At 46.3% G+C, this 27,496-nt stretch overlaps 2 protein-coding genes across 4 annotated transcripts; both read right to left on the bottom strand.

The window, feature by feature from the left end:
- Positions 1-2,960: 2,960 nt before the first annotated feature.
- Positions 2,961-4,196, bottom strand: LOC148383096 (janus kinase and microtubule-interacting protein 3-like). Of its 2 annotated transcripts, XM_088358389.1 has the most exons (3): positions 3,833-4,196; positions 3,628-3,753; positions 2,961-3,258 (listed from the first exon to the last, which is right to left on the bottom strand). In XM_088358389.1, exons 1-2 carry the CDS (start codon positions 4,043-4,045, stop codon positions 3,637-3,639), a joined length of 330 nt encoding a protein of 109 aa, XP_088214515.1. In that variant the 5' UTR covers positions 4,046-4,196; the 3' UTR covers positions 2,961-3,258; positions 3,628-3,636. The 2 variants fall into 2 exon arrangements, with proteins under 2 accessions (XP_088214515.1, XP_088214514.1); XM_088358388.1 differs by lacking the exon at positions 2,961-3,258 and having other exon boundaries at positions 3,267-3,753.
- Positions 4,197-25,291: 21,095 nt separating this feature from the next.
- Positions 25,292-26,526, bottom strand: LOC148383095 (janus kinase and microtubule-interacting protein 3-like). Of its 2 annotated transcripts, XM_088358415.1 has the most exons (3): positions 26,163-26,526; positions 25,958-26,083; positions 25,292-25,588 (listed from the first exon to the last, which is right to left on the bottom strand). In XM_088358415.1, exons 1-2 carry the CDS (start codon positions 26,373-26,375, stop codon positions 25,967-25,969), a joined length of 330 nt encoding a protein of 109 aa, XP_088214541.1. In that variant the 5' UTR covers positions 26,376-26,526; the 3' UTR covers positions 25,292-25,588; positions 25,958-25,966. The 2 variants fall into 2 exon arrangements, with proteins under 2 accessions (XP_088214541.1, XP_088214540.1); XM_088358414.1 differs by lacking the exon at positions 25,292-25,588 and having other exon boundaries at positions 25,597-26,083.
- Between the last annotated feature and the right edge of the window lie 970 nt (positions 26,527-27,496).

Here is a 27,496-nt window from a genome sequence, read left to right as displayed (position 1 = left end):
CTTATTAAATTTATTTAATCTACTTTTCTTCCCAGGCAAAATTTGATGTGCTGCAATTCCAAATTTCCAAAGTGAATGAAGGAATGAAGTCCTTTAAATTATGATTTTGTATAAATACTAGGCATTAACACAAAATCGACGGCACAAAATGGGCAGACTTTACTTGTTTGAAAAGGACTGGTTACAAGACAGACTTTTTTAATTTATTTAATGGGAAGAAGACTTATTTAGTTTAATTGATCTATTTTTGTTCCCTGCCAAAATTCGATTTGCTGCAATTCCAAATTTCCAAAGTGAATGAAGGAAAGAAGTCGTTTAAATTATGATTTTGTTTAAATACTAGGCATAGACACAAAATCTACGGCACAAAATGGGCAGACTTTACTTGTTTGAAGAGGACTGGTTACAAGACAGACTTTTCTGATTTATTTAATGGGAAGAGGACTTATTTAGTTTATTTAATCTATTTTTGTTCCCTGGCAAAATTGGATTTGCTGAAATTGTATTTTGCCAAATCTCGATTTGAGACCTGATAGGAAGTATTAAACGCTTAGTTAAATCAATACAAGTTGGTAATAAGAGCGAGTAATGTTGGTTGAACCGATGAATGAAGGTTGAAAGCAATTTAAATTATGACTTTGTATAAATACTAGATATTAACAGAACATCTACTGCGCAAAATGGGCAGAGTTTACTTGTTTGAGAAGGAGTGGCTTATTCAAAACTAAGATTTATGTAATCTGTTTGTTCCCAGGCAAAATTGGATGTGATGCAATTCCAAATTTCACCACATGATGGTGCCCAATTTTGACTTCATAGGACATATTAAACACTTAGCTTGTTATTATGTTCAAGGTAATCAGATTTGTTTATCATTCTAATGGCCTCTTCAAAACTATTCTGGATTACTACTTTGGATCTATTCTACATTACTTGGCAACAACATACTCTGTAACAGATTAGGCAGTATAATCACATATGTTAACTTGAGAGTGCCCACACTCAATCTACTTATCGTGATGTGTTAAATCAATTACTGTTAGACATTATTTGTCTGATAATCTACCAAATCTTTGAATTGAAGAATTTGTGATTTAATTAATAGCTTGTTCAGGGTAATCAGACTTGTATATAATTCTAATGGCCTTCTTTTGAAAACTATTCTGAATTACAACTTTGGATCTTATATTACTTTGCAACAATCTACTCGGTGACAGATTAGGCAGTATAATCACATATGTTAACTTCAGTGCCCACACTGTATTTATTTATGGTTATTTGTTAAATCAAGTACTGTTAGACATGAAATAGGAAGTGTTTAACATAAATGTTATGGCTACTCACCATTGTAGCTCGCTCCTGGTCAATGATATGAGCCTCTTCTTGCAGTGGAAAACTTGCAGCCAACAAACACCGTGGAACCTAAAGGAATGAAATTAAACATTAACATTTCGCCCGGACCAACATTCACACGTACAACGCAACGCGGCTACACTTCTGCTATTACAAACGTAAATCTCCTTAAACACAACGAGTGTTACTTACCGTGTACGCTCTAGGCAAAATTGGATGTGATGCAATTCCAAATCTATCTGAAACGGCAGTTAAAAGTAGAGTTACATCAAGTTTTCTTTTTTAATCAACACAATCATTTACAACCGTTGACCAGAAAGAATCGTCGAAATTCGACGTCCCCCACAAACGCCACGCTCACTCGCTTTTCAGGGCAACAAAAGTACTTCTTTTTAAAAACGATGAGTTGTACTTACCGTGTACGCTCTGGACGGTCCAGTTGCAAGCAGAAAATAAAAATATTTCTCTTGTTAGTCGTATGTTACCATCCGCTGTGTCTTTGTCAACATCGCCGCCATTTTCCTACTTCCTGCTGCGAGCCACGCCCACGGATTTAAATTTGGGCGGAAGCTCTTTCCATTGGCGTCGTTTTCGCGTATAGCAAATCCGATTGGTTGGGAAGGGGGCACGGTTATGCAGCCGAGGAGTCCTGTGATCGGTGGGATGTAAAGTAGGCGTCGACGTCACGTCCGCGTCACGTGACCACGACGTGGCAGACGTCAAATAGCAACCGCTGTTTTGTTTAGTAGACTTACAGTTGTTATGCATTGACATAATGGCGCACACACCAAATAGATTTAAATAAATTAAATAATTCTTCTGCCCACTCTCTTTTAAACAAGTTAACTCTCCCCGCGGATTTGAATTCCGGCGAAAGTTACGCCCATCGACGTCACGTATGTCACGTGACCACGACGTGGCAGATGTCATATAGCAACCGCTGTTTTGTTTAGTAGATTTACAGTTGTTATGCATTGGCATAATGGTGTGCACTCAAAATAGATTTAAATAAATTAAATATTTCTTCTGCCTACTCCCTTTTAAACAAGTTAACTCTGCCCACGTCCATTGACGTCTTGTCTGCGTCACGTGACCACGACGTAGCGACGTCATATAGTAACCGCTGTTTTGACCAGTAGACTTAGTTATTATGCGTTGACATAATGGCGCACTGGTTAGCATGGCCACCTCTTAAGCATGATGATGCGGGTTCGACGCCTGATCAATGTTAGCATGGAGTGAGCTGAAGTGCATGGCGCTGAAGATTTGAATCTTTGAAATGCGCTGAGGTCTGACATATCAGGCAGAATGGTTTGCCATCACGTTCAACAAAAAATAGAAACTTTCCCACTCTGATTAAAACGTCCTGTGTTCATCTACGTATTTTCGTTTTGCTGTGCATCTTTTCCCTGCCATTTCGAGAGCCCAATTGACACTCATAGTTTAAAGAAATGTGTTTGCCCATCCTACTTTGTGGAATTTCACCACATGCGCTTTTGACCAAAATACCAAATTGAACTCAAGTGAAGCCAACACGCACAACCCCCCCCCACACACACACACACACAAATGTTGATATGAACATAAAAGAGCCGCATGCGGTTCGGGAGTTGCGGCTTGGCCAAACCTGTACTATACAACTTTATTTGTATAAAATTTTCACAACAGCTGTCACACAAACAAAGCGGGAAAAACCGAAGACGTGCGTGTTCCGCCCACGCTGGATTTATTTGCACCTTTGAAAAGACACCGTATTGCCGCAGATGTGGCAAAGAGTACTTTTGGGCATCTGAGACGGAAGGATGTCCAAAGCATCACGTCACCTGCTCTGGTAGGCATGGTGGTGGGACGTTGAGGTCAACCGCTTTGGGGTTGGCTGACTCTTTGATCGCAGGATGCCACACACTTGAAGACAGAAGCAGAAAAGCAGAGCTAAATGCAAAATGTACTCACCGGTGACTCCAATTTTTTTCCCCCCTGAAGAAACAGCTGGACGGGTGGCCCCGGCTGGCCAGTGGGACTCTTGTTATTCTGACCCTTTTTAGTGCGCGTTTGGGGCAACAACCGTTTTTTGTGGCGCTCTCTTCTGGTTCAAAAGTGCCCTGCATGTGAATTTGCTTTTCCTGCCTTCTGATTGGATGAGCGCCGGTGTGACGCGGTGCCTCTGTCACCGTGGCGGGGGGTATACGTTGGCATCGGAGCGTCTGCCAACGTCTGAGACCGGCTGGCAGTGTATCGGAGGTGTCGAGTGCGGTGCCGCTGGAGCTCACTCACCAGCTGGTGTTAGGGCCACAGAATGAAGGCCAAGGAGAAGAATAGAAAGAGAAACAGAAACTTCTCCTCCAATTGTTTGATTTGTCTCTTCTGAGCTTCGATGAATTCTTTCAGCTCTTTGTTCCTCTAGGACGGACAAATGGAAAGTGGCATTCAAAAGCCAGTAAGCGTGCAAGTAAGTGCCGGGCTGGCTTTGGGCCCTTACCTGTTGCGCGCTGTGCAGCAGATCCATTCTCTCTTGGAGGATGCAAGCGTCGCGCTCCCTCAACTCGCACATCAGGGCTCGCTTCCATTGGTCCACGGCGCTCCTAAGCTCTTCTCTCTGATCCGCCGTCAGCACGTCATTCACGCCAGCGTGGCTGGCTTTTTCGCCGTCCGTGGCGGGGCAGTCCCGCTGCGGTAGCGCCTCGTACAACATGGCCTCCAGCTCCAGGATCCTCTGGGCCGCAATCCTCGTCCATCAGTGGTCCGGCGGGAGATTTGAGGGCGGCTTACCTTATGAGCCTGGTCCATGGAACACTTCCTGAAGTCCAACTCTTCATCCAGGTAGCCCTTCTGCTTGCAGAACATATCCTAGCACAGCTCAAGGTCAGAATTGTTGGGGCACATTGCCGGAGTTCCCCTTGGCTGATGTCGCGTGTCTGTCTACCTTCTCACTTTCAATGTCCAACATCTTCTGTTGAAGTGTTGACTTGGTCACTTTGATGTATTCTAACCACTGAGGAAAGGCTGCTGTCACATAAGCAGAATGCGAGAGCGTGCGTGGACGTGCGCGTTACCTTCTCGGCTAGGGTGAGAAGGGTCCTGGCGTGAATCACGACCACCTGCTCCTCGCTGGTGAGATTCTGCAAGAGCCCAAAGGCACAGCGTCAACAAGCTTCTTTCAGCGCAAAGCCTTCCAAAAGTCACATTTGAGCCGCCGAGTCTCGTGGAGTGCGAACATAAGGAGTTCGACATACACTTACGGCGTTATAGCCCAGGATGTCCAGCTTCTTCATCAGATCACTGATGACGATGTCCGGGGGAAAGGCGCAAGGAGCAATGTAAGGTGTTCTGGGACCTCGGGTTAAGGTTAGGGTTGCGAGGGACGCCTTACGTACGCTCACGCCCTCGGCCTCGCAGTAGATCTGCAAAGGGCTGAGGCCGTCTGGGAAACGGACTTGCAGAAACTTCAAGACGGGGGAGCGCCACTCCCTCTCCTGAAAGGCAGAGGCATGCATCCGTCCGTCCGTCCGTCCGTCCGTCACATCTCTGGCCTCAACACGCTTGTGCGAGTCTTCCCACCTCCAGCTCCAGGATGCGGAACTCAAGCAGTTCGTTTTGGTCTCGGATATCCTGGATGTGCTCTTTCAGACGCGCTTCTTCCGCCTCCATCCGCCTGACCTGAAAAGACAGTCAGACCTCATCTGCGGGGCTTCCCGACAGGTGTGACGCCAAGCGACTCCGCCCAGCGCCTTTCTTTCCGTCACCTTTTCGGCCAACTGCTGATTGCTCTGACGCAGCAGCTGCTTCTCCTCCACCCACTTGACATTCTAGAAGAGACAAACGCGTGGACAGCTTTGGAATGTTGTGTCATTTTCATCCACAAATTCTTTGGTTGACTGGAAAATGACATTTGCTTTTCTCCGCATTTTCCCAGCCACGTTCGGGGGGGGGGGGGGGGGGGGGTTGGTCCAGTAATGCCAGACGGATGAGTGACTGAAGAATGTAGCTATTTTGTCTGAGAAAAAGGTGTGCTCATTGATGAGCTTACCTGTCCTTGTTGCTTCAGCGCTGACTCCAGATCTGCTACTCTGCTTTGATAGTGACCCATTTCTACCATCAGCTTTTCTCTGGTCTGAAAGGAGGAGGAGGGAGGCTCCTCCTCCTCCTTTCAGACCAGAGAACACCCGAGGCTGGGTGAGAACGGGGAGGCTGCGACCCGGCCGGGGGTTGCGGGAAGGGGCGCCACCTTGATCTCCTTCTCGGCGTCGTAGTCCCCTTTCGCTGGTCTGGGCTAGCAGAGCGTAGGCTCGTTGCAGCGCTTGATATTCTTGCGTCAGCTGGCGGTAGCGAAGCTCCGCCTCTTCATGCACACACCAATGCAACACAGCACTAGTACCAGAATCAGTCAGACCGGCGACAAAGCACCCGCGACGCAAAGACGAGTCCGATTCCAGGCTGAAGAGGAATGTTTGGTGCCAATACGCTGGCAGAAATGGCGGGCTACCTCTTCGGGTTCCGTGTCGGGGGTTCTGTCGGTGTGAAAAGACAAGGACGATCCGTCCGAGTCCACCAACACGTCTTCGTCGTAGCCGTAAAATGTTTCGATGACCTGCGGGCGCGGAAGCAAACATCTCTCTGAACAAACTGAAGCGACACCTCACGATGAATCGACGAGAGGAACGATAGCGAGAAAAAGGCCATTTCATCTTGCGCAACACCAAGCAGCCGCAAACAAACAGACTCACCTTGCAGGACCTCACGCTTTGTTCCTCCTCAGAGATTCTCGACGTCGGTATCGTAGCAGCAAATCTCTCTCCTGTCGACACAAATAATCCGCCTTTGAGATTCTTTGGATGCAAAGGGAACGAACGGCTCCGGCGCAGAAACAAACGCGACTCACAATGACATTTCTGACATGAGCTCCTGTCTCCAGAGCCTGAAAAACACGTCACCGGCGATGATTGGAGGGACGCTCGTCTTTTCCAAAAGTGACAACTACAGGGTGTGTCAGGGTTTTCCAGATTATCTTTATCGTATCATTGTGTTGCTTTGACTTTGACTGCGACCTGTAATAAATAATATTATTTATCCCTTATTTATCCCTATCGCTTATCCCTTCCTACACAAAGTCGTAAAACACCCCTTGCTATGTTTTGACTAGAGGTCAAGGGCTTCCTCTATTCAATCCACTCTTACACCCACCCTGTTTCTCTTAATTAAAATGCTCGTGCAGGAGCCGAGAGTCAGACTTCATTCGTACAACGGATGGACTCTCCACCTGCAGGTGTCCAAAAGAACTTACTTGTCTCCCGTGTGGTTCTTGCAAAATAAGTTGGAGCGAGCGCAACTCTAACAGGGTGCATTTTGCCACTAGCTGCCTACGGACAATGACGTCGCGCTCGCGGCTCATGGTTGACGGGCTGAGCAGCCGGGCAAGTCCGTCGTTTTCAGCGCACAGCGAGTGGCAAAGGCGCTGACAAAACGGGAGCTTTGAGCTGCTGAAAACGGCAAAACGTCTAAAGCGTGTTCAAACGCGTGCGCACAATGCTCCTGCTTGAAAGGTCGGAATTTAAGGGGCCAATTTTTTGGATGGCGGCCGCCGGCCAAGCTTTGGACGGAAAAGGTTTCCTGGCGACAGCGAGCGAGCGCGGCGCTGCCGTACGTGCACCGAGTCGCCTGCCTGAAGACCTTGGACAAGTCGTCGATGATGTGCCGCTGCTCCACAACTTGAAGGAACTCCATTTCACCGTCCTGCTGGCCGCAACCGCGGTCCAGGTCATTGAGCGAACTAGGCCTTCTCTGTGGAACACAAATGCAGTGGACTCTGTTGGCACGCCGCCGTTGTCCGCGTCGACTTACCAAGCTTGCCATCTCCTCGTTCTCCTGGGTGACAAAGCGCACTTTGTTTTCAAGGCGACACAGCACCAGCGAGAGTTCTTCATTCTTCCTGCTCAGGCGTTTGTTTTTGTACAGGAGTGGCAGAAACTGGCTTTCTGTTTCTCTCAGTCGCTTTAGCTGCAAGCATGAAGTGCGGGATGTGAAAGACGCACAACACGCGGGCCAGAACGTATCCATTCCTTTTGCATCGGTTTGAACGGAATCGTGGCTTTGGCTCCCAATAAAAGACATCTACCAGGCAACCGACTCGCCGCGCCGCTCAACTAATAAGCAAGCGCAATGGGTGCCTCGCTGGATGGCGCGCATCAAACGTAGCGCAAACCTTCAAGCGTGCCGTCAATAAATTACCAGTTCATTGCGCTCTTCAGAAAGCAGGGCGTTTCGATCCTCCAGTTTCCTGATGACTGCGCTGAGCTCAGCGATTTTCAGATGAAACCGTCGCGTGTCCCGATCCTCCTGAGACTGAAAACGCCCCGCAACACACACACACAAGCACTCGTTCAAAGTTCAAAACTGTTTTTGTGCTACCTTCCTCCAGCAACGAACTAAGTCATGCGTACTGCAAGTGTGTGATGAGGTGGCTTACGCAATGAAGAGGATTGCTAGTAGCGGCGTTGACCCCACTTCCAGGGTAGTTTAGGCCCGCCCTTTGGGAATCCCTCAGGGCAGCGATCTGCTGCTCGGCAGCCTGAGTCTGCAGCTGAAGGCGGTGGACGTGGCCGGCCCCAGGGCTTCATCCAAAACACTAACCGCTCTGTCTTTCAGCTTGATCTCATCCGTCTGGATGTACAAACGGGGAGCGCTCAGGCAGGCGGGCAAACTCATTTGCCAGAATTGTGACAAAAACAAAGAGAGCAACCGGCCAATTTTTTTCTGGAATCGACTAGAACACCTTTGCTGTGACAAAAGCGAAGCGAGCAACCGGACATTTTCTTCTTGTGAAATAGAATAGAATAGAATGCCTTAGGTGTCATTGCACTGCAGGTATACAACGAAATTGGGAACATAGCCACGCACCGCGCATCTGATCAGTCCTACCAGTCGGCGGATCTCCCTCTCGCAGTCTCTCTTGGTTCGGCTCAGCTCCTCCCGATGCTGGTGATGAGCCGATCGGAGCTCGGCCGCTCGGGACTGCCAGGCCTGCTGGGCCGCTGCCAGGGCTTCTTCCGCGCTCCTGGTGGAGGCGACACCGCTCGGTCTCCCGACACCGCCGCGTCTCCTCCACCTCCGCCAGCAAAGCGCCCCCCCTCCTCACCTGAGCAGACATTGCGCCACACCGGGCCGTTGAGACCGCAACGGAGCGCCGCGACGCTTACTGGGGACAAGCTACACAATACGGTAGCGGCCGCATCGAAGCCCGACGTGGCGTGCGGATAGTCAGACACGGATAGAGCGGATCACCTTGTCCATGGAGCCGTCCCTCAGGCTGAGGACCAAGGCATTCAGTCGCTGGATCTCTCCATCTTTGATTTTGATCACTCTCATCAGCTCCATTTCATGCTGCCGCAGTAATGTCTCCCTGGTAATGGCTAACTCTTTCTGCTTCTCCTCATGGAGTTTGCTTTTGAGTTCCGTCATGGCGGCGGTGGCACGGTGGTGCTCCGCCCGCAGGTCCTGACTTCTCTCTCTCTCCAGACAGCTGACCTGACATGACTTAGACTTAGACAAACTTTATTGTCATCTTGTCTGCACATGGTGCATACAAAACGAAATTCCGTTGCATACGTCTTACAACAAAGTAGTGATATTGCAGTTGAATAGAAGTAACATATCCTATGAAAATATATATATATACATATATACTATATATATATATATATATATATATATTAAAAATAAGTATAAAGTGCAGCAGTGATAATTATGCAATAGTGCAAGTAGGCAAAACAGTATTCAAGAGTGTGCAGAGGAATGCTAAACCATGTATTAAACTTCTATTTAAAGGGTTTATACAAGTTCAGTAAAGTTGGTAGTGCGAGATAGTGCAAGATAGAGGTCCGTAGTGTCATAAAGTACAGTTCTGTGAATGTGTGATGCAGAGTTCAGTTTAGAGCTCAACAGTTCTAGTGTTCAACAGTCTGATGACAGCAGGGAAAAAGCTGTTGCAGAACCTGGTGGACCTGCAGCGGATGCTGCAAACCTCTTCCCAGAGGGCAGCAGGGAGAACAGTCCATGGTGGGGGTGTGATGGGTCATTGATGATGTTACGGGCACGGGACATGCAGCGCTGAGATGAAATGTCCTGAATGGAGGGAAGAGGAGCCCCTATGATCCTCTCTGCTGTCCTCACCACTCTCCTCACGTTCTTCCAATCGGAGGCGGTGCAGCCTCCACACCACACAGAGAGACAGCTTGTCAGAATGCTCTCTATGGTGCTCCTGTAGAACGTCCTCATGATGGGTGGGGGCAGGTGGGCTCTCCTCATCCTCCGCAGGAAGTACAAGCGCTTCTGTGCCCTCTTGACCAGTGCCGTAGTGTTCATAGTCCAGGTGAGGTCTTCTGTGATGTGGACCCCCAGGAATTTGGTGGTGCTGACCACCTCCACAGCTGAGCTGTTGATGATCAGTGGAGCGTGGTGAGGCTGTTTTTTCCTGAAGTCGACGATGATCTCCTTCATCTTCTCCTCATTCAGGATCAGGCTGTTTTCTCTGCACCAGCCCACCAGCTGCTCCACCTCCTCTCTGTAGTCCAGGTCGTTGTTGTCTCTGATGAGCCCCACCACCGTTGTGTCGTCTGCTGACTTCACGATGTGATTGGTGGTGAACCTGAGGACGCAGTCGTGTGTCATCAGGGTGCACAGCAGGGGGCTCAGGACGCAGCCCTGAAGGGAGCCTGTGCTGAGGGTGATGACATCAGAGGTGTTCTGTCCGACCCGGACTGACTGAGGTCTGTTGGTGAGGAAGTCTAGCAGCCAGTTGCGAAGGGGGGTGTTGAAGCCCAGGTGTTCCAATTTTCCTACCAGATGCTGTGGGATGATGGTGTTAAACGCTGAGCTGAAGTCCAGGAACAGCCTCCGCACATGGGTGTTCTTCTCCTCCAGGTGAGCCAGGCTCAGGTGAAGAACGGAGGAGATGGCGTCCTGAGTGGAGCGGTTTTGCCGGTCGGCAAACTGGAACGGGTCAAATAATAGGGGGAGTCTGGAAACGATGTGACCTTTAAGCAGCCTTTCGAAGCACTTCATCATAACCGGAGTCAGTGCAACAGGCCGGTAATCATTAAATGAGGTGATTTGAGGTTTCTTCGGCACCGGAATGATGGAGGCAGTCTTAAAGCACGCCGGCACTGTGGCTTGGCCCAGCGAGGTGTTAAAAATGTCTGTGATGACCCCAGCCAGATGACTTGCACATTCCCTGAACACACGCCCAGGAATGTTGTCGGGGCCAGGGGCCTTACAGGGGTTGACTCTCCTCAGGGTCTTCAACACATCGGCGGAGTCAAGGCAGAGTACCTCCTCTTCCTGATGGGGGACAGTTTTAACTGCTGGAGTGCCGTTTAGTGCCTCGAACCTCCCAAAGAAGTTATTTAGACCATTTAGAAAGTCAGCATCAACTACACCCACCGGGGGGGGGGAGGGTGAGTTGTAGTCTGTAATCGCCCGTATGCCTTGCCACATACTCCTGATGTTTTTGACGTCGTGGAAACGATCCTGAAATTTTCGACTGCGGTCTCGCTTCGCTATCCTGATGGCACGGTTCAAGTTGGCTCTCGCTGTCCTCAGTGTCTCCTTGTCGCCAGACTTGAAGGCAGAGTTCCGCGCTCGTAGCGTTTGACGTACCTCCTCAGTCATCCAGGGTCGTTGGTTGCCCCGGGTGATGATATTCTTAGTGGTGCTGACGTCCTCGGTGCATTTGTTGATGTAGGCTGACACAGTCATGGCACACGCATGTCTAATCTACATCGGGAAAACTGGGAGGGAGGGAGGCAGGCAGGGAGGCAGGCAGGGAGGCAGGCAGGGAGGCAGGCAGTGTCTGTCTGTTGAGGTTTTCACCTTGTTCTTCTCCTGCTGAAGTTCTAACTGGACGTCCATCAGTTTGGTTCTCAGCTCGTCATTGGCGGCCTGAAGGGCGTCCGTTCGCTCCGCCTTGGCCCGCCCTGCCGGAGCTCGTTTGGACATCTCTTACTCGAGTCTCGCCCGGTCGTCAGTCAGAGATCACAACATTTGTACCTGGAGAGCACAAACGCAGCGCTGTTTTCCACTGGCTTCGAACTCAACTTCAATCGGTACCGTAACTTACAACATCATAAACATAGAACTAGCTTGACTTATTCATTGAATAAATGCATTTGGTTCTTCAAAACTGCATCACGCAACATAGCGTGACCGAGACGGCCGTTATCCACCTGCGTGAAGTTATTTGGTGAAATGAATGAGATGTTTAAGACACCATCGTTCTGTCTCTATGTAGATGAAGGTAAATAATCGATTGCTGAAGGTCCAAAGGTGTTGTGATAAACAAATAAACATATTAGTGATTAGTGACATATTTGTGATAAACATATTAGGCAGGATAATCACATATGTTAACGTGACTGCCCACACTGTATTTATTTATGGTTATTTGTTAAATCGAGTACTGTTAGACATGAAATAGGAAGTGTTTAACATAAATGGAAGACGAAAGGGGTACTCACCATTGTAGCTCCTGCTGGTCAATGATACGAGCCTCTTCTTGCAGTGGAAAACATACAGCCAACAAACACCGTGGAACCTAAAGGAATGAAATTAAACATTAACATTTAGCCTCAACCAACATTCACAGATACAACGCAACGCAAACTACACAAACGTAAATCTTTTTAAACACAATGAGTTGTACTTACCGTGTACGCTCTAGACGGTCCACTTGCAAGCGGAAAATAAAGATATTTCTGTTGATAATCGTCGTGTTTGTATCCGGTGTCTCGCTCAAGGCCATTGCGCCCACAGATTTGAATTTTGGCGAGAGTTCAGCCTATTGACGTCATTTCCGCGGTGTAATACCCGCATATCTGAAACGGCAAAGTTAAGAGTAGAGTTAAATAAAGTTTTTAGTCAACGCAATAATTTACAACCGTTGACCAGTCGAAATAATCGTCGAAATTTGGCGTCTGTGGCTGGAAGCAGACGCCGAGTTCGACATTCCTCCCAAACGCCACACTCCCTCGCTTTTCAGGGCTAAAAAAAAAACAGTTGTAATTACCTTGTACGCTCTAGACGGTCAAGTTGCAAGCTGAAAACAAAAATATTTGCCTTGTTAGTCATCGTGTTACTAACCGCTGTGTCTTGTTTGCCAGAACTGCCGCTTTCCTACTTCCTGTTGCAAGCCACGCCCACGGATTATAATTTTGCCGTGAGTTCCGCCTATTGACGTCATGTCCGCGTCACATGACTGCGACGTAATATTATCTAAAACGGTTTGTGCGGTATTGTGTTGTTCTGTGCGGTATTGTGTTATTCTGTGCGGCGTCGTGTTGTTCTGTGCGGCGTCGTGTTGTTCAGTGCGACGTCGTGTTGTTCAGTGCGGCATGGTGTTGTTCAGTGCGGCATGGTGTTGTTCAGTGCGGCATGGTGTTGTTCAGTGCGGCATAATGTTGTTCAGTGCGGCATAATGTTGTTCAGTGCGGCATGGTGTTGTTCAGTGCGGCATGGTGTTGTTCAGTGCGGCATGGTGTTGTTCAGTGCGGCATAATGTTGTTCAGTGCGCCATAATGTTGTTCAGTGCGGCATGGTGTTGTTCAGTGCGGGATGGTGTTGTTCAGTGCAGGATGGTGTTGTTCAGTGCGGCATGGTGTTGTTCAATGCGGCATGGTGCTGTTCAGTGCGGTATGGTGTTGTTCAGTGCGGCATGGTGTTGTTCAGTGCGGCATAATGTTGTTCAGTGCGGCATGGTGTTGTTCAGTGCGGCATGGTGTTGTTCAGTGCGGCATGGTGTTGTTCAGTGCGGCATGGTGTTGTTCAGTGCGGAATGGTGTTGTTCAGTGCGGCATGGTGTTGTTCAGTCCGGGATGGTGTTGTTCAATGCGGGATCGTGTTGTTCAGTGCGGGGTGGTGTTGTTCAGTGCGGGATGGTGTTGTTCAGTGCGGCATGGTGTTGTTCAATGCGGCATGGTGTTGTTCAGTGCGGGATGGTGTTGTTCATTGCGGCATGGTGTTGTTCAGTGCGGCATGGTGTTGTTCAGTGCGGCATGGTGTTGTTCAGTGCGGCATGGTGTTGTTCAGTGCGGCATAATGTTGTTCAGTGCGGCATGGTGTTGTTCAGTGTGGAAAGGTGTTGTTCAGTGCAGGATGGTGTTGTTCAGTGCGGCATGGTGTTGTTCAATGCAGGATCGTGTTGTTCAGTGCAGCATAATGTTGTTCAGTGCAGCATGGTGTTGTTCAGTGCGGCATGGTGTTGTTCAATGCGGCATGGTGTTGTTCACTGCGGGATGGTGTTGTTCAATGCGGGATCGTGTTGTTCAGTGCGGCATAATGTTGTTCAGTGCAGCATGGTGTTGTTCAGTGCGGCATGGTGTTGTTCAGTGCGACATAATGTTGTTTAGTGCGGCATAATGTTGTTCAGTGCGGCATGGTGTTGTTCAGTGCGGCATGGTGTTGTTCAGTGCGGCATGGTGTTGTTCAGTGCGGCATGGTGTTGTTCAGTGCAGGATGGTGTTGTTCAGTGCGGCATGGTGTTGTTCAATGCGGCATGGTGTTGTTCAGTGCGGGATGGTGTTGTTCAGTGCAGGATGGTGTTGTTCAGTGCGGCATGGTGTTGTTCAGTGTGGAATGGTGTTGTTCAGTGCGGCATGGTGTTGTTCAGTGCGGCATGGTGTTGTTCAGTGCAGGATGGTGTTGTTCGATGCGGGATCGTGTTGTTCAGTGCGGCATGGTGTTGTTCAGTGCGGCATGGTGTTGTTCAGTGCGGCATAATGTTGTTCAGTGCGGCATGGTGTTGTTCAGTGCGGCATGGTGTTGTTCAGTGCGGCATGGTGTTGTTCAGTGCGGCATGGTGTTGTTCAGTGCGGCATAATGTTGTCCAGTGCGCCATAATGTTGTTCAGTGTGGCATGGTGTTGTTTAGTGCGGGATGGTGTTGTTCAGTGCAGGATGGTGTTGTTCAGTGCGGCATGGTGTTGTTCAATGCGACATGGTGTTGTTCAGTGCGGGATGGTGTTGTTCAGTGCGGCATGGTGTTGTTCAGTGCGTTATAATGTTGTTCAGTGCGGCATGGTGTTGTTCAGTGCGGCATGGTGTTGTTCAGTGCGGCATGGTGTTGTTCAGTGCGGCATGGTGTTGTTCAGTGCGGAATGGTGTTGTTCAGTGCGGCATGGTGTTGTTCAGTGCGGGATGGTGTTGTTCAATGCGGGATCATGTTGTTCAGTGCGGGGTGGTGTTGTTCAGTGCAGGATGGTGTTGTTCAGTGCAGGATGGTGTTGTTCAGTGCGGCATGGTGTTGTTCAATGCAGGATCGTGTTGTTCAGTGCAGCATAATGTTGTTCAGTGCAGCATGGTGTTGTTCAGTGCGGCATGGTGTTGTTCAATGCGGCATGGTGTTGTTCAGTGCGGGATGGTGTTGTTCAGTGCGGCATGGTGTTTTTCAGTGCGGCATAATGTTGTTCAGTGCGGCATGGTGTTGTTCAGTGCGGCATGGTGTTGTTCAGTGCAGGATGGTGTTGTTCAGTGCGGCATGGTGTTGTTCAATGCAGGATCGTGTTGTTCAGTGCAGCATAATGTTGTTCAGTGCAGCATGGTGTTGTTCAGTGCGGCATAATGTTGTCCAGTGCGCCATAATGTTGTTCAGTGCGGCATGGTGTTTTTTAGTGCGGGATGGTGTTGTTCAGTGCAGGATGGTGTTGTTCAGTGCGGCATGGTGTTGTTCAATGCGGCATGGTGTTGTTCAGTGCGGGATGGTGTTGTTAAGTGCGGCATGGTGTTGTTCAGTGCGGCATAATGTTGTTCAGTGCGGCATGGTGTTGTTCAGTGCGGCATGGTGTTGTTCAGTGCGGCATGGTGTTGTTCAGTGCGGCATGGTGTTGTTCAGTGCGGCATGGTGTTGTTCAGTGCGGCATGGTGTTGTTCAGTGCGGCATGGTGTTGTTCAGTGCGGAATGGTGTTGTTCAGTGCGGCATGGTGTTGTTCAGTGCGGGATGGTGTTGTTCAATGCGGGATCATGTTGTTCAGTGCGGCATGGTGTTTTTCAGTGCGGCATAATGTTGTTCAGTGCGGCATGGTGTTGTTCAGTGCGGCATGGTGTTGTTCAGTGCAGGATGGTGTTGTTCAGTGCGGCATGGTGTTGTTCAATGCAGGATCGTGTTTTTCACTGCAGCATAATGTTGTTCAGTGCAACATGGTGTTGTTCAGTGCGGCATAATGTTGTCCAGTGCGCCATAATGTTGTTCAGTGCGGCATGGTGTTGTTTAGTGCGGGATGGTGTTGTTCAGTGCAGGATGGTGTTGTTCAGTGCGGCATGGTGTTGTTCAATGCGGCATGGTGTTGTTCAGTGCGGGATGGTGTTGTTCAGTGCGGCATGGTGTTGTTCAGTGCGGCATAATGTTGTTCAGTGCGGCATGGTGTTGTTCAGTGCGGCATGGTGTTGTTCAGTGCGGCATGGTGTTGTTCAGTGCGGCATGGTGTTGTTCAGTGCGGAATGGTGTTGTTCAGTGCGGCATGGTGTTGTTCAGTGCGGGATGGTGTTGTTCAATGCGGGATCATGTTGTTCAGTGCGGGGTGGTGTTGTTCAGTGCAGGATGGTGTTGTTCAGTGCAGGATGGTGTTGTTCAGTGCGGCATGGTGTTGTTCAATGCAGGTTCGTGTTGTTCAGTGCAGCATAATGTTGTTCAGTGCAGCATGGTGTTGTTCAGTGCGGCATGGTGTTGTTCAATGCGGCATGGTGTTGTTCAGTGCGGGATGGTGTTGTTCAGTGCGGCATGGTGTTTTTCAGTGCGGCATAATGTTGTTCAGTGCGGCATGGTGTTGTTCAGTGCGGCATGGTGTTGTTCAGTGCAGGATGGTGTTGTTCAGTGCGGCATGGTGTTGTTCAATGCAGGATCGTGTTGTTCAGTGCAGCATAATGTTGTTCAGTGCAGCATGGTGTTGTTCAGTGCGGCATGGTGTTGTTCAATGCGGCATGGTGTTGTTCACTGCGGGATGGTGTTGTTCAATGCGGGATCGTGTTGTTCAGTGCGGCATAATGTTGTTCAGTGCAGCATGGTGTTGTTCATTGCGGCATGGTGTTGTTCAGTGCGACATAATGTTGTTTAGTGCGGCATAATGTTGTTCAGTGCGGCATAATGTTGTTCAGTGCGGCATGGTGTTGTTCAGTGCGGCATGGTGTTGTTCAGTGCGGCATGGTGTTGTTCAGTGCAGGATGGTGTTGTTCAGTGCGGCATGGTGTTGTTTAATGCGGCATGGTGTTGTTCAGTGCGGGATGGTGTTGTTCAGTGCAGGATGGTGTTGTTCAGTGCGGCATGGTGTTGTTCAGTGCGGCATAATGTTGTTCAGTGCGGCATAATGTTGTTCAGTGCGGCATAATGTTGTTCAGTGCGGCATAATGTTGTTCAGTGCGGGATGGTGTTGTTCATTGCGGCATGGTGTTGTTCAGTGCGGCATGGTGTTGTTCAGTGCGGCATGGTGTTGTTCAGTGCGGGATGGTGTTGTTCAGTGCAGGATGGTGTTGTTCAGTGCGGCATGGTGTTGTTCAGTGAGGCATGGTGTTGTTCATTTCGGCATAATGTTGTTCAGTGCGGCATAATGTTGTTTAGTGCGGCATGGTGTTGTTCAGTGCGGGATGGTGTTGTTCAGTGCGTTATAATGTTGTTCAGTGCGGCATGGTGTTGTTCAGTGCGGCATGGTGTTGTTCAGTGCGGCATGGTGTTGTTCAGTGCGGCATAATGTTGTTCAGTGCGGCATAATGTTGTTCAGTGCGGCATGGTGTTGTTCAGTGCGGGATGGTGTTGTTCAGTGCGGGATGGTGTTGTTCAGTGCGGCATGGTGTTCAATGCGGAATGGTGTTGTTCAGTGCAGGATGGTGTTGTTCAGTGCGGCATGGTGTTGTTCAGTGCGGCATAATGTTGTTCAGTGCGGCATGGTGTTGTTCAGTGCGGGATGGTGTTGTTCAGTGCGGCATGGTGTTGTTCAGTGCGGCATAATGTTGTTCAGTGCGGCATGGTGTTGTTCAGTGCGGCATGGTGTTGTTCAGTGCGGCATAATGTTCAGTGCGGCATAATGTTGTTCAGTGCGGCATGGTGTTGTTCAGTGCGGGATGGTGTTGTTCAGTGCAGGATGGTGTTGTTCAGTGCGGCATGGTGTTCAGTGCGGGATGGTGTCTTTCAGTGCGGCATGGTGTCGTTCAGTGCGGCATGGTGTCTTTCAGTGCGGCATGGTGTCGTTCAGTGAGGCATGGTGTTGTTCAGTGCGGCATGGTGTTGTTTAGTGCGGCATGGTGTTGTTCAGTGCGGGATGGTGTTGTTCAGTGTGGCATGGTGTTCAGTGCGGCATGGTGTTGTTCAGTGCGGTATCGTGTTGTTCAGTGCGGTATCGTGTTTCTCAGTGCGGTATCGTGTTGTTCAGTGCAGTATCGTTGTGTTGTTCGTATTGTGTTTAACACTTAGCCTCTAACACTTAGCCTCTAACACTTAGCCTCTAGCATCTAGAAGGTAAATAAATAGGAAGGAAGGACTCACCGGTGACGTCTTCGCCCACGTCCAAGCGTTGTACTTTGTATTTTCATCCTTCTGACAGTGGAAAACATAGCCAACAAACACCGTGGAACCTAAACGAATGAAAGAAAACTATCATTTGGCCACAACCAACATTCACAGATACAACACAATGTGACGTGCGGGGTTGAGGTTAAAGGTTGAGTGAAGGGCCCTCGTTTTAAACTACTTTTTTGAAAAGGATTGGGAACAAGTAAGACGTATTTAATTTATTTAATGGGAAGTAGTAAGAGCTATTGAATTTAATCTATGTATTATATTCTATTGTATTGTATTCTGTTGTATTCTTTTGGATTGTATTCACACTAACCCCACTAAAACTTCAGCCCACAAAAACTCGCCTCTGGCGCCTAGCCTCTGGCACTTAGCCTCTAACACTTAGCCTTTAACACTTAGCCTTTAACACTTAGCCTTTAACACTTAGCCTAGAAGGTGAATAAATAGGGTTAAAGGTTGAGTGAAGGGACCTCGTTTGAAACTACTTTTTTGTAAAGGAGTGGGAACAAGTAAGACGTATTTAATTTATTTAATGGGAAGTAGTAAGACTTATTAAATTTATTTAATCTACTTTTCTTCCCAGGCAAAATTTGATGTGCTGCAATTCCAAATTTCCAAAGTGAATGAAGGAATGAAGTCCATTAAATTATGATTTTGTATAAATACTAGGCATTAACACAAAATCGACGGCACAAAATGGGCAGACTTTACTTGTTTGAAAAGGACTGGTTACAAGACAGACTTTTTTAATTTATTTAATGGGAAGAAGACTTATTTAGTTTAATTGATCTATTTTTGTTCCCTGCCAAAATTCGATTTGCTGCAATTCCAAATTTCCAAAGTGAATGAAGGAAAGAAGTCGTTTAAATTATGATTTTGTTTAAATACTAGGCATAGACACAAAATCTACGGCACAAAATGGGCAGACTTTACTTGTTTGAAGAGGACTGGTTACAAGACAGACTTTTCTGATTTATTTAATGGGAAGAAGACTTATTTAGTTTATTTAATCTATTTTTGTTCCCTGGCAAAATTGGATTTGCTGAAATTGTATTTTGCCAAATCTTGCCTTGAGACCTGATAGGAAGTATTAAACGCTTAGTTAAATCAATACAAGTTGGTAATAAGAGCGAGTAATGTTGGTTGAACCGATGAATGAAGGTTGAAAGCAATTTAAATTATGACTTTGTATAAATACTAGATATTAACAGAACATCTACTGCGCGAAATGGGCAGAGTTTACTTGTTTGAGAAGGAGTGGCTTATTCAAAACTAAGATTTATTTAATCTGTTTGTTCCCAGGCAAAATTGGATGTGATGCAATTCCAAATTTCACCACATGATGGTGCCCAATTTTGACTTCATAGGACATATTAAACACTTAGCTTGTTATTATGTTCAAGGTAATCAGATTTGTTTATTATTCTAATGGCCTCTTCAAAACTATTCTGGATTACTACTTTGGATCTATTCTACATTACTTGGCAACAACATACTCTGTAACAGATTAGGCAGTATAATCATATCTGTTAACTTGAGAGTGCCCACACTCAATCTACTTATCGTGATGTGTTAAATCAATTACTGTTAGACATTATTTGTCTGATAATCTACCAAATCTTTGAATTGAAGAATTTGTGATTTAATTAATAGCTTGTTGTTATGTTAAGGGTAATCAGACTTGTATATAATTCTAATGGCCTTCTTTTGAAAACTATTCTGAATTACAACTTTGGATCTTATATTACTTTGCAACAATCTACTCCGTGACAGATTAGGCAGTATAATCACATATGTTAACTTCAGTGCCCACACTGTATTTATTTATGGTTATTTGTTAAATCAAGTACTGTTAGACATGAAATAGGAAGTGTTTAACATAAATGTTATGGCTACTCACCATTGTAGCTCGCTCCTGATCAATGATACGAGCCTCTTCTTGCAGTGGAAAACTTGCAGCCAACAAACACCGTGGAACCTAAAGGAATGAAATTAAACATTAACATTTCGCCTCGACCAATTTTCACACGTACAACGCAACGCGGCTACACTTCTGCTATTACAAACGTAAATCTCCTTAAACACAATGAGTGTTACTTACCGTGTACGCTCTAGACGGTCCAGTTGCAAGCAGAAAATAAAGATATTTCTGTTGATAATCGTCGCTGCTCAGTGGCTCACGGCCATCGCGCCAACAGATTTGAATTTTGGCGGAGGTTCGGGCAATTACGTCATATCCACGGCACATGACTGCGACGTAATACCCGCTTATCTGAAACGGCAGTTAAAAGTAGAGTTACATCAAGTTTTCTTGGAACCTAAACGAATGAAAGAAAACTATCATTTGGCCACAGCCAACATTCACAGATACAACACAACGTGCGGGGTTGGGGTTAAAGATTGAGTGAAGGGCCCTCGTTTTAAACTACTGTTTTGAAAAGGAGTGGGAACAAGTAAGACGTATTTAATTTATTTAATGGGAAGTAGTAAGACTTATTAAATTTATTTAATCTACTTTTCTTCCCAGGCAAAATTTGATGTGCTGCAATTCCAAATTTCCAAAGTGAATGAAGGAATGAAGTCCTTTAAATTATGATTTTGTATAAATACTAGGCATTAACACAAAATCGACGGCACAAAATGGGCAGACTTTACTTGTTTGAAAAGGACTGGTTACAAGACAGACTTTTTTAATTTATTTAATGGGAAGAAGACTTATTTAGTTTAATTGATCTATTTTTGTTCCCTGCCAAAATTCGATTTGCTGCAATTCCAAATTTCCAAAGTGAATGAAGGAAAGAAGTCGTTTAAATTATGATTTTGTTTAAATACTAGGCATAGACACAAAATCTACGGCACAAAATGGGCAGACTTTACTTGTTTGAAGAGGACTGGTTACAAGACAGACTTTTCTGATTTTTTTAATGGGAAGAGGACTTATTTAGTTTATTTAATCTATTTTTGTTCCCTGGCAAAATTGGATTTGCTGAAATTGTATTTTGCCAAATCTCGATTTGAGACCTGATAGGAAGTATTAAACGCTTAGTTAAATCAATACAAGTTGGTAATAAGAGCGAGTAATGTTGGTTGAACCGATGAATGAAGGTTGAAAGCAATTTAAATTATGACTTTGTATAAATACTAGATATTAACAGAACATCTACTGCGCAAAATGGGCAGAGTTTACTTGTTTGAGAAGGAGTGTCTTATTCAAAACTAAGATTTATGTAATCTGTTTGTTCCCAGGCAAAATTGGATGTGATGCAATTCCAAATTTCACCACATGATGGTGCCCAATTTTGACTTCATAGGACATATTAAACACTTAGCTTGTTATTATGTTCAAGGTAATCAGATTTGTTTATCATTCTAATGGCCTCTTCAAAACTATTCTGGATTACTACTTTGGATCTATTCTACATTACTTGGCAACAACATACTCTGTAACAGATTAGGCAGTATAATCACATATGTTAACTTGAGAGTGCCCACACTCAATCTACTTATCGTGATGTGTTAAATCAATTACTGTTAGACATTATTTGTCTGATAATCTACCAAATCTTTGAATTGAAGAATTTGTGATTTAATTAATAGCTTGTTCAGGGTAATCAGACTTGTATATAATTCTAATGGCCTTCTTTTGAAAACTATTCTGAATTACAACTTTGGATCTTATATTACTTTGCAACAATCTACTCCGTGACAGATTAGGCAGTATAATCACATATGTTAACTTCAGTGCCCACACTGTATTTATTTATGGTTATTTGTTAAATCAAGTACTGTTAGACATGAAATAGGAAGTGTTTAACATAAATGTTATGGCTACTCACCATTGTAGCTCGCTCCTGATCAATGATACGAGCCTCTTCTTGCAGTGGAAAACTTGCAGCCAACAAACACCGTGGAACCTAAAGGAATGAAATTAAACATTAACATTTCGCCTCGACCAATTTTCACACGTACAACGCAACGCGGCTACACTTCTGCTATTACAAACGTAAATCTCCTTAAACACAATGAGTGTTACTTACCGTGTACGCTCTAGACGGTCCAGTTGCAAGCAGAAAATAAAGATATTTCTGTTGATAATCGTCGCTGCTCAGTGGCTCACGGCCATCGCGCCAACAGATTTGAATTTTGGCGGAGGTTCGGGCAATTACGTCATATCCGCGGCATTTGACTGCGACGTAATACCCGCTTATCTGAAACGGCAGTTAAAAGTAGAGTTACATCAAGTTTTCTTGGAACCTAAACGAATGAAAGAAAACTATCATTTGGCCACAACCAACATTCACAGATACAACACAACGTGCGGGGTTGAGGTTAAAGATTGAGTGAAGGGCCCTCGTTTTAAACTACTGTTTTGAAAAGGAGTGGGAACAAGTAAGACGTATTTAATTTATTTAATGGGAAGTAGTAAGACTTATTAAATTTATTTAATCTACTTTTCTTCCCAGGCAAAATTTGATGTGCTGCAATTCCAAATTTCCAAAGTGAATGAAGGAATGAAGTCCTTTAAATTATGATTTTGTATAAATACTAGGCATTAACACAAAATCGACGGCACAAAATGGGCAGACTTTACTTGTTTGAAAAGGACTGGTTACAAGACAGACTTTTTTAATTTATTTAATGGGAAGAAGACTTATTTAGTTTAATTGATCTATTTTTGTTCCCTGCCAAAATTCGATTTGCTGCAATTCCAAATTTCCAAAGTGAATGAAGGAAAGAAGTCGTTTAAATTATGATTTTGTTTAAATACTAGGCATAGACACAAAATCTACGGCACAAAATGGGCAGACTTTACTTGTTTGAAGAGGACTGGTTACAAGACAGACTTTTCTGATTTATTTAATGGGAAGAGGACTTATTTAGTTTATTTAATCTATTTTTGTTCCCTGGCAAAATTGGATTTGCTGAAATTGTATTTTGCCAAATCTCGATTTGAGACCTGATAGGAAGTATTAAACGCTTAGTTAAATCAATACAAGTTGGTAATAAGAGCGAGTAATGTTGGTTGAACCGATGAATGAAGGTTGAAAGCAATTTAAATTATGACTTTGTATAAATACTAGATATTAACAGAACATCTACTGCGCAAAATGGGCAGAGTTTACTTGTTTGAGAAGGAGTGGCTTATTCAAAACTAAGATTTATGTAATCTGTTTGTTCCCAGGCAAAATTGGATGTGATGCAATTCCAAATTTCACCACATGATGGTGCCCAATTTTGACTTCATAGGACATATTAAACACTTAGCTTGTTATTATGTTCAAGGTAATCAGATTTGTTTATCATTCTAATGGCCTCTTCAAAACTATTCTGGATTACTACTTTGGATCTATTCTACATTACTTGGCAACAACATACTCTGTAACAGATTAGGCAGTATAATCACATATGTTAACTTGAGAGTGCCCACACTCAATCTACTTATCGTGATGTGTTAAATCAATTACTGTTAGACATTATTTGTCTGATAATCTACCAAATCTTTGAATTGAAGAATTTGTGATTTAATTAATAGCTTGTTCAGGGTAATCAGACTTGTATATAATTCTAATGGCCTTCTTTTGAAAACTATTCTGAATTACAACTTTGGATCTTATATTACTTTGCAACAATCTACTCGGTGACAGATTAGGCAGTATAATCACATAAGTTAACTTCAGTGCCCACACTGTATTTATTTATGGTTATTTGTTAAATCAAGTACTGTTAGACATGAAATAGGAAGTGTTTAACATAAATGTTATGGCTACTCACCATTGTAGCTCGCTCCTGGTCAATGATATGAGCCTCTTCTTGCAGTGGAAAACTTGCAGCCAACAAACACCGTGGAACCTAAAGGAATGAAATTAAACATTAACATTTCGCCCGGACCAACATTCACACGTACAACGCAACGCGGCTACACTTCTGCTATTACAAACGTAAATCTCCTTAAACACAACGAGTGTTACTTACCGTGTACGCTCTAGGCAAAATTGGATGTGATGCAATTCCAAATCTATCTGAAACGGCAGTTAAAAGTAGAGTTACATCAAGTTTTCTTTTTTAATCAACACAATCATTTACAACCGTTGACCAGAAAGAATCGTCGAAATTCGACGTCCCCCACAAACGCCACGCTCACTCGCTTTTCAGGGCAACAAAAGTACTTCTTTTTAAAAACGATGAGTTGTACTTACCGTGTACGCTCTGGACGGTCCAGTTGCAAGCAGAAAATAAAAATATTTCTCTTGTTAGTCGTATGTTACCATCCGCTGTGTCTTTGTCAACATCGCCGCCATTTTCCTACTTCCTGCTGCGAGCCACGCCCACGGATTTAAATTTGGGCGGAAGCTCTTTCCATTGGCGTCGTTTTCGCGTATAGCAAATCCGATTGGTTGGGAAGGGGGCACGGTTATGCAGCCGAGGAGTCCTGTGATCGGTGGGATGTAAAGTAGGCGTCGACGTCACGTCCGCGTCACGTGACCACGACGTGGCAGACGTCAAATAGCAACCGCTGTTTTGTTTAGTAGACTTACAGTTGTTATGCATTGACATAATGGCGCACACACCAAATAGATTTAAATAAATTAAATAATTCTTCTGCCCACTCTCTTTTAAACAAGTTAACTCTCCCCGCGGATTTGAATTCCGGCGAAAGTTACGCCCATCGACGTCACGTATGTCACGTGACCACGACGTGGCAGATGTCATATAGCAACCGCTGTTTTGTTTAGTAGATTTACAGTTGTTATGCATTGGCATAATGGTGTGCACTCAAATAGATTTAAATAAATTAAATATTTCTTCTGCCTACTCCCTTTTAAACAAGTTAACTCTGCCCACGTCCATTGACGTCTTGTCTGCGTCACGTGACCACGACGTAGCGACGTCATATAGTAACCGCTGTTTTGACCAGTAGACTTAGTTATTATGCGTTGACATAATGGCGCACTGGTTAGCATGGCCACCTCTTAAGCATGATGATGCGGGTTCGACGCCTGATCAATGTTAGCATGGAGTGAGCTGAAGTGCATGGCGCTGAAGATTTGAATCTTTGAAATGCGCTGAGGTCTGACATATCAGGCAGAATGGTTTGCCATCACGTTCAACAAAAAATAGAAACTTTCCCACTCTGATTAAAACGTCCTGTGTTCATCTACGTATTTTCGTTTTGCTGTGCATCTTTTCCCTGCCATTTCGAGAGCCCAATTGACACTCATAGTTTAAAGAAATGTGTTTGCCCATCCTACTTTGTGGAATTTCACCACATGCGCTTTTGACCAAAATACCAAATTGAACTCAAGTGAAGCCAACACGCACAACCCCCCCCCCCCACACACACACACACAAATGTTGATATGAACATAAAAGAGCCGCATGCGGTTCGGGAGTTGCGGCTTGGCCAAACCTGTACTATACAACTTTATTTGTATAAAATTTTCACAACAGCTGTCACACAAACAAAGCGGGAAAAACCGAAGACGTGCGTGTTCCGCCCACGCTGGATTTATTTGCACCTTTGAAAAGACACCGTATTGCCGCAGATGTGGCAAAGAGTACTTTTGGGCATCTGAGACGGAAGGATGTCCAAAGCATCACGTCACCTGCTCTGGTAGGCATGGTGGTGGGACGTTGAGGTCAACCGCTTTGGGGTTGGCTGACTCTTTGATCGCAGGATGCCACACACTTGAAGACAGAAGCAGAAAAGCAGAGCTAAATGCAAAATGTACTCACCGGTGACTCCAATTTTTTTCCCCCCTGAAGAAACAGCTGGACGGGTGGCCCCGGCTGGCCAGTGGGACTCTTGTTATTCTGACCCTTTTTAGTGCGCGTTTGGGGCAACAACCGTTTTTTGTGGCGCTCTCTTCTGGTTCAAAAGTGCCCTGCATGTGAATTTGCTTTTCCTGCCTTCTGATTGGATGAGCGCCGGTGTGACGCGGTGCCTCTGTCACCGTGGCGGGGGGTATACGTTGGCATCGGAGCGTCTGCCAACGTCTGAGACCGGCTGGCAGTGTATCGGAGGTGTCGAGTGCGGTGCCGCTGGAGCTCACTCACCAGCTGGTGTTAGGGCCACAGAATGAAGGCCAAGGAGAAGAATAGAAAGAGAAACAGAAACTTCTCCTCCAATTGTTTGATTTGTCTCTTCTGAGCTTCGATGAATTCTTTCAGCTCTTTGTTCCTCTAGGACGGACAAATGGAAAGTGGCATTCAAAAGCCAGTAAGCGTGCAAGTAAGTGCCGGGCTGGCTTTGGGCCCTTACCTGTTGCGCGCTGTGCAGCAGATCCATTCTCTCTTGGAGGATGCAAGCGTCGCGCTCCCTCAACTCGCACATCAGGGCTCGCTTCCATTGGTCCACGGCGCTCCTAAGCTCTTCTCTCTGATCCGCCGTCAGCACGTCATTCACGCCAGCGTGGCTGGCTTTTTCGCCGTCCGTGGCGGGGCAGTCCCGCTGCGGTAGCGCCTCGTACAACATGGCCTCCAGCTCCAGGATCCTCTGGGCCGCAATCCTCGTCCATCAGTGGTCCGGCGGGAGATTTGAGGGCGGCTTACCTTATGAGCCTGGTCCATGGAACACTTCCTGAAGTCCAACTCTTCATCCAGGTAGCCCTTCTGCTTGCAGAACATATCCTAGCACAGCTCAAGGTCAGAATTGTTGGGGCACATTGCCGGAGTTCCCCTTGGCTGATGTCGCGTGTCTGTCTACCTTCTCACTTTCAATGTCCAACATCTTCTGTTGAAGTGTTGACTTGGTCACTTTGATGTATTCTAACCACTGAGGAAAGGCTGCTGTCACATAAGCAGAATGCGAGAGCGTGCGTGGACGTGCGCGTTACCTTCTCGGCTAGGGTGAGAAGGGTCCTGGCGTGAATCACGACCACCTGCTCCTCGCTGGTGAGATTCTGCAAGAGCCCAAAGGCACAGCGTCAACAAGCTTCTTTCAGCGCAAAGCCTTCCAAAAGTCACATTTGAGCCGCCGAGTCTCGTGGAGTGCGAACATAAGGAGTTCGACATACACTTACGGCGTTATAGCCCAGGATGTCCAGCTTCTTCATCAGATCACTGATGACGATGTCCGGGGGAAAGGCGCAAGGAGCAATGTAAGGTGTTCTGGGACCTCGGGTTAAGGTTAGGGTTGCGAGGGACGCCTTACGTACGCTCACGCCCTCGGCCTCGCAGTAGATCTGCAAAGGGCTGAGGCCGTCTGGGAAACGGACTTGCAGAAACTTCAAGACGGGGGAGCGCCACTCCCTCTCCTGAAAGGCAGAGGCATGCATCCGTCCGTCCGTCCGTCCGTCCGTCCGTCACATCTCTGGCCTCAACACGCTTGTGCGAGTCTTCCCACCTCCAGCTCCAGGATGCGGAACTCAAGCAGTTCGTTTTGGTCTCGGATATCCTGGATGTGCTCTTTCAGACGCGCTTCTTCCGCCTCCATCCGCCTGACCTGAAAAGACAGTCAGACCTCATCTGCGGGGCTTCCCGACAGGTGTGACGCCAAGCGACTCCGCCCAGCGCCTTTCTTTCCGTCACCTTTTCGGCCAACTGCTGATTGCTCTGACGCAGCAGCTGCTTCTCCTCCACCCACTTGACATTCTA

The sequence above is a fragment of the Syngnathus floridae genome, chromosome 17, assembly GCF_059516105.1.
Source record: "Syngnathus floridae isolate MCC-2025c chromosome 17, RoL_Sflo_1.0, whole genome shotgun sequence".
Classification (NCBI taxonomy): Eukaryota; Metazoa; Chordata; class Actinopteri; order Syngnathiformes; family Syngnathidae; genus Syngnathus; species Syngnathus floridae.
Note: the sequence above shows the minus strand (reverse complement) of the source record. Positions and strands in the feature narration are given on the sequence as shown.

Excerpts from the sequence above, each read along its gene's own strand:
- LOC148383096 (XM_088358389.1), bottom strand. The coding sequence starts at position 4,045 with ATGTTGTACGAGGCGCTACCGCAGCGGGACTGCCCCGCCACGGACGGC. Across the intron at positions 3,754-3,832 it reads TGCTGCACAGCGCGCAACAG|AGGAACAAAGAGCTGAAAGA; the intron begins GTAAGGGCCCAA and ends TGTCCGTCCTAG.
- LOC148383095 (XM_088358415.1), bottom strand. The coding sequence starts at position 26,375 with ATGTTGTACGAGGCGCTACCGCAGCGGGACTGCCCCGCCACGGACGGC. Across the intron at positions 26,084-26,162 it reads TGCTGCACAGCGCGCAACAG|AGGAACAAAGAGCTGAAAGA; the intron begins GTAAGGGCCCAA and ends TGTCCGTCCTAG.